General features: G+C 39.3%; 1 protein-coding gene across 3 annotated transcripts in view; it reads right to left on the bottom strand.

Moving 5' to 3' along the window:
• egfra (epidermal growth factor receptor a (erythroblastic leukemia viral (v-erb-b) oncogene homolog, avian)) overlaps nt 1–12,762 on the bottom strand; it is a 41,949-nt gene that overhangs the window by 14,112 nt on the left and 15,075 nt on the right. Inside the window, exons 1-15 of one of the 3 annotated variants that reach the window (XM_070541640.1) lie at nt 9,510–9,609; nt 8,173–8,324; nt 5,094–5,280; nt 4,886–5,017; nt 4,714–4,782; nt 3,801–3,919; nt 3,345–3,486; nt 2,715–2,831; nt 1,993–2,119; nt 1,840–1,913; nt 1,673–1,760; nt 1,345–1,544; nt 1,116–1,236; nt 649–739; nt 32–189 (exon numbers count right to left, since the gene is read on the bottom strand). In XM_070541640.1, the coding sequence (XP_070397741.1) occupies nt 32–189; nt 649–739; nt 1,116–1,236; nt 1,345–1,544; nt 1,673–1,760; nt 1,840–1,913; nt 1,993–2,119; nt 2,715–2,831; nt 3,345–3,486; nt 3,801–3,919; nt 4,714–4,782; nt 4,886–5,017; nt 5,094–5,280; nt 8,173–8,205 (1,658 nt within the window). In that variant the 5' untranslated portion in view covers nt 8,206–8,324; nt 9,510–9,609. Of the gene's footprint in view, nt 1–31; nt 190–648; nt 740–1,115; nt 1,237–1,344; nt 1,545–1,672; nt 1,761–1,834; nt 1,914–1,992; nt 2,120–2,714; nt 2,832–3,344; nt 3,487–3,800; nt 3,920–4,713; nt 4,783–4,885; nt 5,018–5,093; nt 5,281–8,172; nt 8,325–9,509; nt 9,610–12,762 lie in introns of those variants that run through there. The other 2 variants (XM_015956651.3, XM_015956655.3) reach the window with 2 other exon arrangements.

Raw genomic sequence — 12,762 nt, 5'->3', positions numbered from 1 at the left:
GAGCTGGCTTGTTCTCGTCGGCCATGTTTACCCCTGGGTGCAGTTCTTGTGGCACAGTTGGCAAACTCTCTTCTCGTCGGCGTATTTCCACATCAGGGTGTCATCCTCTCCCAGCACGCCTTGGGGGCAGCGGGACACACAGAACAATCCATCATGGAAGTTGGCACACTTAGTGCAGTTTCCAGATCCCTGGGAGTAAATAAAAAGGAAAAGAAAACTCACTAGGTTTATAACCCTTCTGAGAGTGATAACTTCTAAAAGGAAGCTGCATCCACACAAAGAGGAAAATGGCAATAAAAGCAGCACAATTGATTATTTGGGTTTACAACGGTGTCCTCCTGCACGTCTTTTGCACATTTAGTAGCTTTTCTTCTCGCATTTTTGTTTTAAAAAAAGGGGTCTAAACTTGTCCCAATCTCAGACAGAGTGATGAGGATAATAAGGAAGACAGTTGGCAAACTTCATCTCGCAGACACACCCGTTATTCAAAACACAACATGTCTTGTGGCTAAGCAGCATTATGGTCTGTGCAGATGAAGAAATCCAAGGCTTGAAAACGTTTAGGAGGGATTTCATGCTACACAAACACTGAGATACTGTTCATCAAGGCTCAGCGTGAATTTTGCAGAGCTTTAGGGTGACACATACAGGCGCCCTGCAGGTCGCAGTCCCGTTCATGTGCAGACACTCTGGGTCACATTCCACGCAGGTTTTATTCACGACCGCCTCCCGCTGATCTCTGCAGAAAAACAATAGCAAAGCTGACAGACTCTTTGTGCAAAAAAGAAAAAGGGTAAAGTTAAACTGTAAGCATGTCAAGATTCAATGTTTGACAAATATTTTCACAGATAAACAGAGTTTGTGCCATTTCTCCAACAATGTTTGTCTTACATCTACTGGAAATTTAACTTCAACAATACCTAAGATCACAGCCTTTCTCTCAGTAATCCTCACATTTATCTAAAGACCTGAACTGGGAATGAAAACAGACTTTGAAGAAGTGAAATATAGAGGACACAGATGTGATGTTTTTGACTTCTTGTTTGCTTAAAATGAAAGGCAGGACATTTTGGCGCTTCAAAAAACAGGGACTGGAACCCTGAATCCCTCCTTACCCCTCCAGGATGTTGCAGGAGTCAACACAACTCCCACCGCGGCTGTAGTCACGGCAGGCGAAACACATGCCCGGGCCCGGCCCCCAGCAGCTGTCCTCCGTGCACTTCCTGTCACACAAAGCTGCAAACCAGACAGATAATTTCGAGCAGAGATTTAAATAATTGCTCTGTTTTGAAATTAGCTTGGAGATTTCATAACAAAATGTTTCCAAGGCAGCAGGGAGCTCACCGCAAGAGGTAGCATTAGCGTTTTCTCCCACTGTGGCACTTTGTTTTGCTGATATAAAGAGTCCAGTCCAGTGGTTTTTGTTAGTGTAGCACAAGTTCTGGTTCTTAAGGATCGCCACATCTCCGTCGCTGATTTCTTTAAGGGATCGTAGGCCCAAGTAGTCGATATCGAGCTGAGTCACAACCAGACTGCGGCCACCTCTGTCCAATGGGAAAACAAAAGTTTGATGACTATTTAAACAGAAGAAACTTCTCAGATGATGCACTAAAAAAATAAATCGTGCTTTATAGATTACTTTGGGGGAGGCGGGTGTTTACAGGGAACATACCGTTTTGTTCTTCCTCGAATTATCTCCAGATTCTCAAAGGGGCTGAGAGAATTCATGCTAGTTGGCCAAGTTTGAATCCACAAATATCCTGAAGGAACACATGATGTGTTAAATGAGGAGGCGTGTGAAAGTGTGTCATCGATTGCTCATGTCTTCCATGATCTAACCTGTAATTTCTTTAACAGTTTTAAACACATCAAGCTGGGCAGGATCCATCTTTGGTGTTTTGGTGAAGGGATCTCTGCAAATCAAAGACGAGCAGAGAAGTGAAGCAACGGAATAGCAGTTAGCAGAGAGGCCGAGATTAAAAACAAACTTACCCGTGAATTGATGTATGAATTAAAGCAATGTTGCCGTTGATTTTGGTGCAGTTTTTGAAGGAGCCAATGTTGGTGGCATTGATGGACAGGGCATGGGTCAGCTCCCCCGAGCCAATCCCGTTGCATACTGAAAACAGTTCAGAAGATTAAATACTAAGTCCTCATCATGAGCGCCGAGACCAAACCTAAACCTAAATGTGATTTATTGTGATATAAACTGAATCACCAGAATCTCTCCAACACACACCCTTACTATGCAAGTTATCTGCCTTCTGGTGGAGAGCCTGAGTACTGCATGCAATGAGTGCCAATTTTATTTATCTTTTTTATTACTGCATTATTATATAGCTATACAATAAAATATAATCCAAAGGTATTTTGCTATATTAAAATTCGTCAACTGTAAAAATGATCAGCTTTCTGATTATTAGTTCATGCATCAGCCATTACAGGTTTCATGGTAGAGGACCACAAATGGTAATTATTGCTTTATCTATTTGGGTTTTAATATTTGCTATTTTAATGCATTTTAAAATAAATATAGCAATAATTTAGATTACAGGTATGCCAAATCATTCTTTGGTAGATGTTTGTCTTTACTTTTTAGTGACAGGTTTATAAAATGTGCTTTTCTGTGAGCAGATGATCTGTCCAGTGTATATATATATATATATATATATGAAGTGTATGTAGAACTGCACAGAAACAGCTTAACCTCTGACCTTTTGGGCACAGTCCATCACACTTGGCACACTTCCTGACTCCTCCTTCATCAACCTCGTATGTGTTGCCGCTGCACGTCCGCACACATGCGCCGTGATCAGTCACAACGTAATTATCTAGAAAGAATGAGATCAGGTCAGAAGGAAAACTAGAAAATTTACAGAAACAAATAAAATTTTTCTATGATTTTCCTGTAACTGCTTGTATGAGTTAAGAATGCTTTTATTTGTCCCTCAGTGGGGAATTTGTATCTTTTTTTCTATAATAAGAAAGAGAATTAAAAGATTAAAATGAGAATGAGTTATACAACAAGGAACATCATAGGTCATACATCAGATGGAGCAACAAACAAAAACTGTTAAACTTCTAGAGATGGGATGTTGCATTAACACACCCTGAAATTCAATCATTTCCTTCCTTGTTTTGGAAGTTTATAATTAAACTTGAACAAACTGTAACCTTTAAAACAACCCCAAAGAACATCCTGGGCCAATTTGCAGAAAACCCTCATGGTGCCATTTTTTGCAATCCATAATTTTCTGTCAATGCAAGCATTTCTGCTGGGAAATAAAAGTAACGTTTTACAAAAAAGCGAAAGCAAATTAGTCCCTTTTTTTTATTGTGCTTACGTGGGCAACTCTTCACACAGGTGGCTCCAAAGTTGTACTTTCCATGTGGGTTAGAAACCAGCTGGTGCTGGTTGGGATCATAGCGCATGAGGCCCGGGCAGGAGTCCTTACACACCCCGTCGTCCTGGAAGTCCCGACAGGCCTGCAGCACAAACAGTCATCTAGCTCGCCGGGACCAAAACAGAGCCTCTTTCTAATGATAACACTGCATTCCTCTTTCATAGCTTTGGCTTAGTTCTCAAAGCAGCAGCGAGAGGGAGAGCAGACGCTGATACTCAAGGTCCCAGCCAAATAAAAATATTTAATCAGCATTTACGCGTCTCGCTGGTGTTAAAAACTAAAAACAATATCTCAGATCTTAAAAACAGACGTTGCTTAGAGAAGGGTTTTGTTTTAAAGGAGAGTTATGAGCAGATTTAATGGAAGTGTGTGTCTGTACTCATTATTTATCCTCACCAGACAGTCGGTAGGTCTGGGCCCCGTGCACCCTGCTGCACAGTGCTCGTTGCAGCAGTCGCTGGGTGAAGGTCCTTTGCATCTCTTAGAGCACTGCTGTGCACAGTTCAGCTTAGTCACTGGAGACGAGAGTGGGGTTGATCCATTACAGGAAGTCATTTTCTGTTTCCGTTTTTAAAATCCTTACATGTTTGATGTGATTACAAGATGCGATGGCATTTATCATTTCAAGGTGTCAAATAACCAGTCAAGTGAAAAATGCTTTAAGGGTGTAGTTCACTTATTTAATCAATGCATTTGCAGAGGTCTCTATTAGGAATGAATGCCTTGCAAGCGGTACTTGGGGCAAAAAAGCCCAGAAACGCTTGGATCAGCAGAGACAAGTCTGCTGCTGCAGAGTAGCAGAACACGACGGGTTTTTAAGTATTACTTCCTGATATTTGGACAACTTACCTTGGATTTGATAACAGAAACGCGACTCTACCACTGACTTGCAACATGGATGTTTCATCTCCAACTAACAAGCCTGGAGGAGTTCTTCTGTGTGGTGGAGTTGCAAATGCTAACGGTTAGCTTGACTAGTCGGGACGCTGTCTGCTGATTCCTGGACGCTAAAACAGCAACAGCCTTTACCGTCATGAGTAAAGATGGGTGAGTCCACGAATATCCACAAAGTGTGATGTAGATCTGTCGGGCTTTTCAAATCCTAGAGTTTCACCATCTATTTTCTATCCGAAGCTAGTACAGGAGATAGGTGTAGGAGACTGTTTTCATGTTCAGCCTGCATGAAAAACTCAGAGTGACTGATTATAATTGGAAACAATCAATGTTTTTTCAGTGAACCACACCTTTAAAATAACAGGGTTTTATATGACTTGATACTGCTGCATCATGAATAAAACCTAAAGCTTACAGGTCTGACAGTTTTGCGGACCAGGTCCCCAACATGAACCATTAAAGCAGCTTGTGTGGCATCTGCTGCCTAGAAAACAAACAAACGACCCATTGTGTGTTTATTTGAAACATTAAAGCACATAAATACATTTTCAGAAGTCTACTTCAGAATTGTGAGCCGTGACACTTACAGAGCGAGTTGCTGCTGGCCTTTGGAAGCTCCATACTGGGTTTGGATTCGGTATTGATGATGTCAAACCACTGGATTGTCTCCACGTTACATATCTGGTTGTTTCTAAACTTTACACCTCCTTTAAGAATTTCTGCATCAGGACATGAAATGTGAGTTCAATAAACGTAAACCTAAATGCAAACATAAACATTTGGGGCTGTAGTTACCTGTCAGGCTGGTCAGAAGCAGCTCGGTGGTGCCCTGACCTGTTGTTTTTTCATAGTTGGCAAGCACGGATAGCGCGAATGCTCCCTCATAGAGGGAATGCCCTCGGATGATGCGCAGGTTCTCCAAAGGGATCCGGGATGCCGTGTTGAGGGCGATCAGGACGTAACCACTCACTTCTTCAATAGACTGCAGAGGTTAATAAAAGAGGGAAAAATAGTTGTTAACAATAAAATCAATGTGCAAAGTCACGAGATTTTCAGTTAGTGAAAAAGCTGAAGACAATTTAGACAAGTTGGTGTTATTTCTTGTATTTACAATCATTTATACAAAAGCTTTGCAAAAAAAATCCAGATATTTTATTAAAAATGCACTTTTTATGGCAATGCCATTATATCCAAGTACATTTTAGAGTTAAAACTAATGAACATTAACTAAATCTAATAATTTTCATGGTGCATACTTGTGCAATGATAGATTTTGTGATAATCTGTGCATCATAAATTCATGCAGAAGACCAATTTGCCGGCAAGGTGGAGGAGGTGCACTGCAAACAATTATTTAAAAAAAATAAAAATAAAAAGATAAATTGTATCTTATTTTTAGCCTGAAATGTAAAAAAAATCTTCTCTGCAAATGAGGTAAATATTCTTAAGTATGATGAAAGGCTAGAACTCTTAAAACTGGCAAATTAAACTTTTTGCTACAATTTGTGAGATTATGGAAATTTTCTTGTTTTCCATCAAAAAGCAATTAAACATTATCCTGAACAGGAAATAACAGGACATGCAGACTTTGACAGAACAAGAAACAAATCAATTTAAATAGTGATTTCTTTAAATTTGCATTCATAAATAAATAAATAAACAACAATTTTGGCGATCTGCAGCCTGACAGCTCTTACTCTTTAAATATTGCTGAGTTTATAGTTCACTACATTAAGCATCAGAAGCTGTTTATTTGCAGTCAGAAAAAAAGATCTTCTTTGCAGGCCGTTTATTTTGGTATGCTACAAAAAAAAAGACTCTTGAAGGTGTGGAACTGCTCTACCCTGTGGACAGGTAGTGATTGGGGCTGGTGTCATTCTACCTGCAGGATAATGATCTATAACACATGTTCAGAACGTGTCAGCAATGCTTTCTGACAGTAATGGAGTGGCTAGCACGTTCCCTAAGATAAAAATCACCAGGTCGTCTTTAAGGGAAATAGACAACTAGAATGCATCTGCCATGGTGGAATTGCTGCACTGATTACAGCAACATTTAAAGAAAAACATCCACTTTAACTAACTGGATTGTAAATCTGACAACGTCTGCAAGTCCTATTCCTTTGCAAAATTTCCTATTCAGACAAATGTTATGAATGTAAGTATGGAAAACAAGAAAAGTGACCCAAGTGATCAATGACCTCCAAGAATGAAGAAGAACCCTATCAACATTTTTTGTTCATAAAACTGATTAGTAAGTAAGTACATTTTATTTATACAGCACTTATCACAGACATAGAATCACAAAGTGTTTCACATAGATCAAAACAAAACAAAAAAAGTCATAAAATCATAATAATTTCGAAGCAGAAATAGATTAACATCATAAAATCAAAATGCTCTCAAAACAGAATCTGATTAACATCAGAAAAAATAAAGTAATAAAATTATAAAATTTCATAAACAGATGAAATATTAAAAATTTGAGTTAAAAATAAGAATAGAAATTAAAAGATTTTGAGTATTTTAAAGGGCCTATATCGTGCAAAATTTACGTTTTTGGAGCTCTTGACCATGTTTCATTGATAATTCCTCATGAAAATCACCCCGATGCGCTTCTAGGCTTCAAGCATGTATTCTTCTCTTAGAGCTGGAGAGCCTCTACAGGCCTGCTGACCTATTGCAAACGTCTGTGTGGAAAAGTTTTACATCCTCATACACTGCCCCTCCCCATCCAGGTAGTGTCACGTCTGACTCCCTCCTCCCCTGGACTGCAAACACTAACATCCGCTCTCTTTGAGTTGCAAGTGGCAAGTGCAGTCTCTTCAGTTATGAAGAAGTGAATTCTATCTTATCTAGCCTGCACTTCGATAATGCCTAGAACTCAAAAACGTGTTTCTGTCTGCGAGAGGTAGAGGAATTTCTTCTGTCTTTTTAAAGAAGAGTTTGGTCACTAGAAATGGTTGGATTTTATCTTCACAAGCTCTCAAAAACTGAGCCAGAATGTGATTAGAGTGGGTTTTCAGACAGATTACTTTTTCAAACCAGTGATATTCCAATGTTAAAACCAGCCGATGGATAGTCCAGAGTGATAAGTAAACCAAAATGCCAACTGCGAGCCGCTAGCTGGTTATAAAGTCTGATGGGTGAGCGTCAGGGACGGATTGGGACAATAGCTGATCCCAGAAAACTATGCAGAAAAAAAGCATTTTATTGGTTAAAAAAATTAAAGAATGACAAATGAAATTAAAAGCATCTGTGGAAAAAAAAGAACTGCCTGTCTTGGAAATAACTTTAGGTGATAAAGGTTAAAATATTTCTTCCCCCTAAACAAACAACTAAACTGAAAAAAATTTGCAGGTATTGCCATGTGCAATCAGCTTTTGTGCTCCACAGTCCAAACTTGGGTAAGTTTGTGTACAAGTCAGTCAGTTCAAAAAAAAAAAAAAAAAAACAAAAAAACAAAAAAAAAAAACTCATAAAGCACGCCTTGCTAGTCCACTGGCAAATTTGTAAACTTCTCCTTTGATTTATGACTCCTGAACTGGTGCCGCAAGTGAAGAGAAACATGAAGACGACACAAACAAGACGCCAAAAAGCCCCTTTAAAAATGACTGCACTGTATCTGCTGAGTGCTTGTTACGAATATGTGTGTGTGTGTGTGTGTGTGTGTGTGTGTGTGTGTGTGTGTGTGTGTGGTCCTTTATTACATCTGTCCAGTGCTCAGAACCTCTGGCTTTAAGCAACACTCCAACCAGAGGATCATAAACACACTGAACAATTATACTCACATATTCTCAACTGGTTTTAATGAACTTTACCAAAATGAAAACGAGAGCCTTGAGAGATTCAGGACAAACTTTGAAAATGTTTACCCTGAGGAAGGACAAGTCTCGGTGCTGCTCCATGTAGGTGATCTCTAGGTTCTCCAGAACCACGGTGCAGTTGCTGTAAGTCTTCACCAAGTTCAGGTAGTGGTCGTCTTTAGAGCCTAGAAGGTTTAAGCGGTTGGTGATGCCTTGGCACACTGCAGGAAAGATCCCAAACAATAAATCAGCTGTTATGAAACATTTAATTTAAACATCCAGTAATTATGCAATAAACCATCTCAGTTTATGACTTTCTGCTGAACTTGATACGCACAGTCATAAGGTAGCCAGTTTGTTTCTGTGAAAACAACAAATCAGTGTTGCATCCACAACAGAAATCAAATCTCGGTGACGCAGCAAGTTCTGGCTGTGTTTGTGCTGGCAAAGGCTCCGATCTTTCCGAGCAGATGCAGAAACCCTCACAGATGACTGCTTCGGGCCTCATGAGATATTCCCAGGAAAAAAACACATTTGATGTGTCATAGATTCCACTGGAAATGTTTCTAAAACAGATCCTGCACAGACTTTTTTCCCTGCAGAGATTTGCTTTCACAAACAGAGATCTGTAGGATTGCATTTGAGCTGATAGAGTCAACTGGTCCAGCATAATGCAACGGCAGGCCAGGATACGGAAGGCAGTGATAAACAAGGAAAATAGAAGAGGCTTGTTCTCTTTGAACCAATAATGTGCATTACAAGTAATCTTTTAGTGGTCAGACAGCAGCTGTGCTTCTACACACAACCATGCATAAACAAACGTTCCGCATGCACGCTGCAAATACTAATGTTTTAAATAGGTTTAAAACAGAAAGTAAAAAAGAAAGTTTTGGAGAAAAATAAGCAGAATTCACATCCGGTTTATTAGAAAATGCCCCAGACACATTCCTAAACATGTCTACTCTTGAGAGCAAAGACAGTCAAAGCATGAAATTTGATTTCTGGGGCACACCCTAAAAAGCGTGCACACAAATAAATTTAAGTGATATTATAAAAAGGAAATAAATAAATCCAACAGAAACTAAGCATTTGTGTTATTGGAAGGGATTTCCCTTAATTTCCCTGATGTTGTTGATCTTTCACACACAAACACCAACAAACAGATGTCTATTGCTATTCCATTTATTAATCCTCATTAGTTTTAACCCTGAGGGATCCGAGTCTTGCAGATCCAATGCCCCGGCAAACAAGAGGCAGGCATGCAAAAGCAAGACGGCTGTTTCAATTATAGGAGCCATCTAAGACTTAATTATTCTCGTGGTTACTACTCGTTCTGCAAAACCAAACTGAAATAATAAAGTCAAGACTTGTCAGCTGTGAATTAAACCTCCAAAAAGGCATCTTACATCTCCAAACTGCAGTAAAATCTCCATTCCCACTTGAATTTTCAACCAGTAAAGGGTGAATAAGAGAGGTGACCAGAGGAGCAGCAAACTCCCTCAGACACGGAGTCTAAAACAAGAAAAAACAAAACAAAAAAAGAACAAAATAAATAAATAAATAAATAAATAAATAAATAAATAAATAAATAAATAAATAAATAACTGTTTATTGCGGAAGCAGGCAGCCACAGTAAACTCATTGCATGTCCAGCTGTTGATTTCATAACCGAACTGCAGGTGGGGAATGACCTGACACTCCACAGCCAACTTCCTCATTCTGCTGCAAGACAGAAACTAGATCAGTTCAACCTTAAAAAAGGTTACTTCATAATTTTTTTCCATTTGGTCCATTTAGCCAAATGAAAATGACTCAAATTTATGAGCTGGATGTCTCGTAAAAAGTTTGCACAACTTGCAGACGGCCTTCTTACAACAGGTGGTGAGTAAAACAAGACATTTTACTCAGTGGGAACCTTGCTCTTCCTCACAAGCACTAAAATGCAACAACCCATGGGGGAAGGGTGGAGTTGTTGGTGACGTTACTGATACTGTGACAAAGACTAATTACAGATTGCTCCACTTGCTCCAGCTGCATTATCGTCACTAAATGTCCAGGAGGCAACTGTGGCAGCAAGGAGTGGCAGGCCAGGCCTCACTTTGTACTTTACGTGTGTGAGTGTGTGTGTTTGATTAAGTGTGTGTGTGTGTGTGTGTGTGTGTGTGTGTGTGTGTGTGTGTGTGTGTGTGTGTGTGTGTGTGTGTGCAGCACAAAACATTCCCCGGATTGAGCGCTGATCAGCACCCAGCCAGAGCTCAACAAAAGACTTCATAAAGCCGATCATTAGTCATCTAAGCTTGCTGAAATGTGCGGCTGCATATCGCTCTTTAGAGGTTTACTTTGGACTAGCGTTGGAAGTCAAGGGTGTGTGGGTAGATATTTGTTTCTCGCGGCTATAAGATCTGCCCGGCTACAGAAATAAAAACTGCTTAAAGCTAAAGATAAATAGTCCACATTTTAAATCCCACAAAATAATAGCGCACACGCATTTAAAGCCAAAATTGCATTTTGTCTAAAGTTTTGTGAATGTGTCAGTCAGCACTGTAACTTTGCAAGATGCACTCATAAAAAGCTTGCAGGTGTGTAAGGGAGATCAAAATAAAGCTGTAGAGGGAAGATGTGTGTGGTCTGACTAATGATTAAACAGTACAAGAACGAACGAGCGCTTAGTTGTCTGTGAACTCAATCCAACTCTGCAGGCCAACAATTTTATTTTATCATATTTTTGGTACAAAATTGGCAACTTTTGGAGGTTTTAATGTAACAACACATATAATATATAAACAATGATATTTATACAATGAGTCAACTGCTATGCTGGTGACATTTAACCAATTAAAAAAATATATATATATACGTGTATATATATATATATATATATATATATATATATATATATATACGTGTATATATACATATGTATGTATGTATATATATATATATATATATATACATATGTATGTATGTATATATATATATATATATATATATATATATATATATATACATACATACATACATACATATATATTAGGGATGTGTTCCATTTCTGATAAAAGCATTATCTTGCTTTGGTTCCACATCTTGCAATAGGGTTTAATCCTAACCCTAACTCAAAAGCATAACAAAAAAATCTGTACTCATTAATGTTTACCCTGACTTCACACCGGAGGCATGAGCGGTGCAGAATAGCAGCGAAATGTCTCTGCTTCAACTAGAACCCATTATAGTCCATGGGTTGATTCAAACTGGCCGCCATGCTGCGCAGCGAGCGCCATGCAGTGTCGTGCCATGTCGTATCGCTGAAGGTAGTATTGAGTTATGTTTCTGCTGCAAGCCACTTCTGGGACACGTCAATTTCAGCAGTGAACATTGGGCTAGACAGGAAATCACACACAGTTTTAGTGTAAAATGTCCCGTAATTTTCTAAATAATTGAAGACTACTGATATGAAGTCTTGAGGGATTTTGTGATCTCGCGAGGAGAACTCTGCCATCATGGATGGACACATACGAAGTACGCATGTAAACCGTTCAGCACCGTTGCTGCCTCCAATGTGAAGTTAAGAGTTAGGTCCCACCCCTTAGCAGGGGGTTGGGAAGGTGCAGGATCTCTGTTAAAGTCTTTTGATGCAGTCAAATTTAGAAAATAATGTGTTATCTTGTGCAATCTGTTAGCACACAGCTAGCACTCCAAATTTTACTGTAATTTTATCCACAAAACTGACTGAGTTATGACCATTGTTGGGTTTGCCAGTACCTGGATTTTGGGGGGAAAACTGAAAACTGGTTGAAAAAATATTTCTCTACCACTTTTAACTCTCCTGTGGCCAATGTGTTTGGTTTCATAGTAAAAGATTACGGTTCTCAAACTTCTTGCTCTAGATTTTTAAGCGTGACACATTAAGTACATCTTCTGATCTGATGAAGGAGTTAGATAAGAAGGTTGAAAACCTGGATGCTTTAAAGAACTTGATACACCAAATCTGTTACTACAAGTGTTACTTGCAGAAACTATGTCAAAGAGAAATACACGTTACTCAAAAGAGGCAGAAGAAACATCTAAAAGGTTTTACTTTTTGTTTAACTCATCGTGTTTTACCACAAACAAGAGTTATTGTCCTGCCTCTTTCTCTTCCTCTCACTCACTACCTGCAATCCAATTACGCCGTGTCCAGGGTCTGGTGATTGCATTATCTGAAAGCTTAGACGCCATTAAAGGGCAGCAACAACACTGACCGACAGGACTTGTTTGTTTCTCTCTCCTCTTCGCAGCATTGCATCATAAAATCTTACCTAACCCAATCTGCTGGGTTCCAAACCAAGATGAATTCCAGTTTTAAAGGTTAATTATTCTTCTGTGTCTGTGCTGCTTTGTGCTAAGATGAACTTCCTTTATTCTTATGTCACATAGACAGTCTAGACACATTTTAAAACAGCTTTAACTTAAACCTGGATGTTCAAATCTGGCCCTGGAGGGCCGGTATCCAGCATGTTTTAATGGTTTCTCTGCTCCAACACACTAGAATATGTGGTTGAATCACCTGTGCAGCAGCTCATCAGGCTGCAGAAGCCCATTAATCACCTGCTGATTGAAATCAGGTGTGTTGAAGCAGGTTAAAACTAAAATGTGCTGGATATGTGGGACCGGAATATGAAC

This window comes from Nothobranchius furzeri, chromosome 11, assembly GCF_043380555.1.
Source record: "Nothobranchius furzeri strain GRZ-AD chromosome 11, NfurGRZ-RIMD1, whole genome shotgun sequence".
Taxonomy (NCBI): domain Eukaryota; kingdom Metazoa; phylum Chordata; class Actinopteri; order Cyprinodontiformes; family Nothobranchiidae; genus Nothobranchius; species Nothobranchius furzeri.
This window is presented reverse-complemented; position numbering and strand designations above follow the sequence as displayed.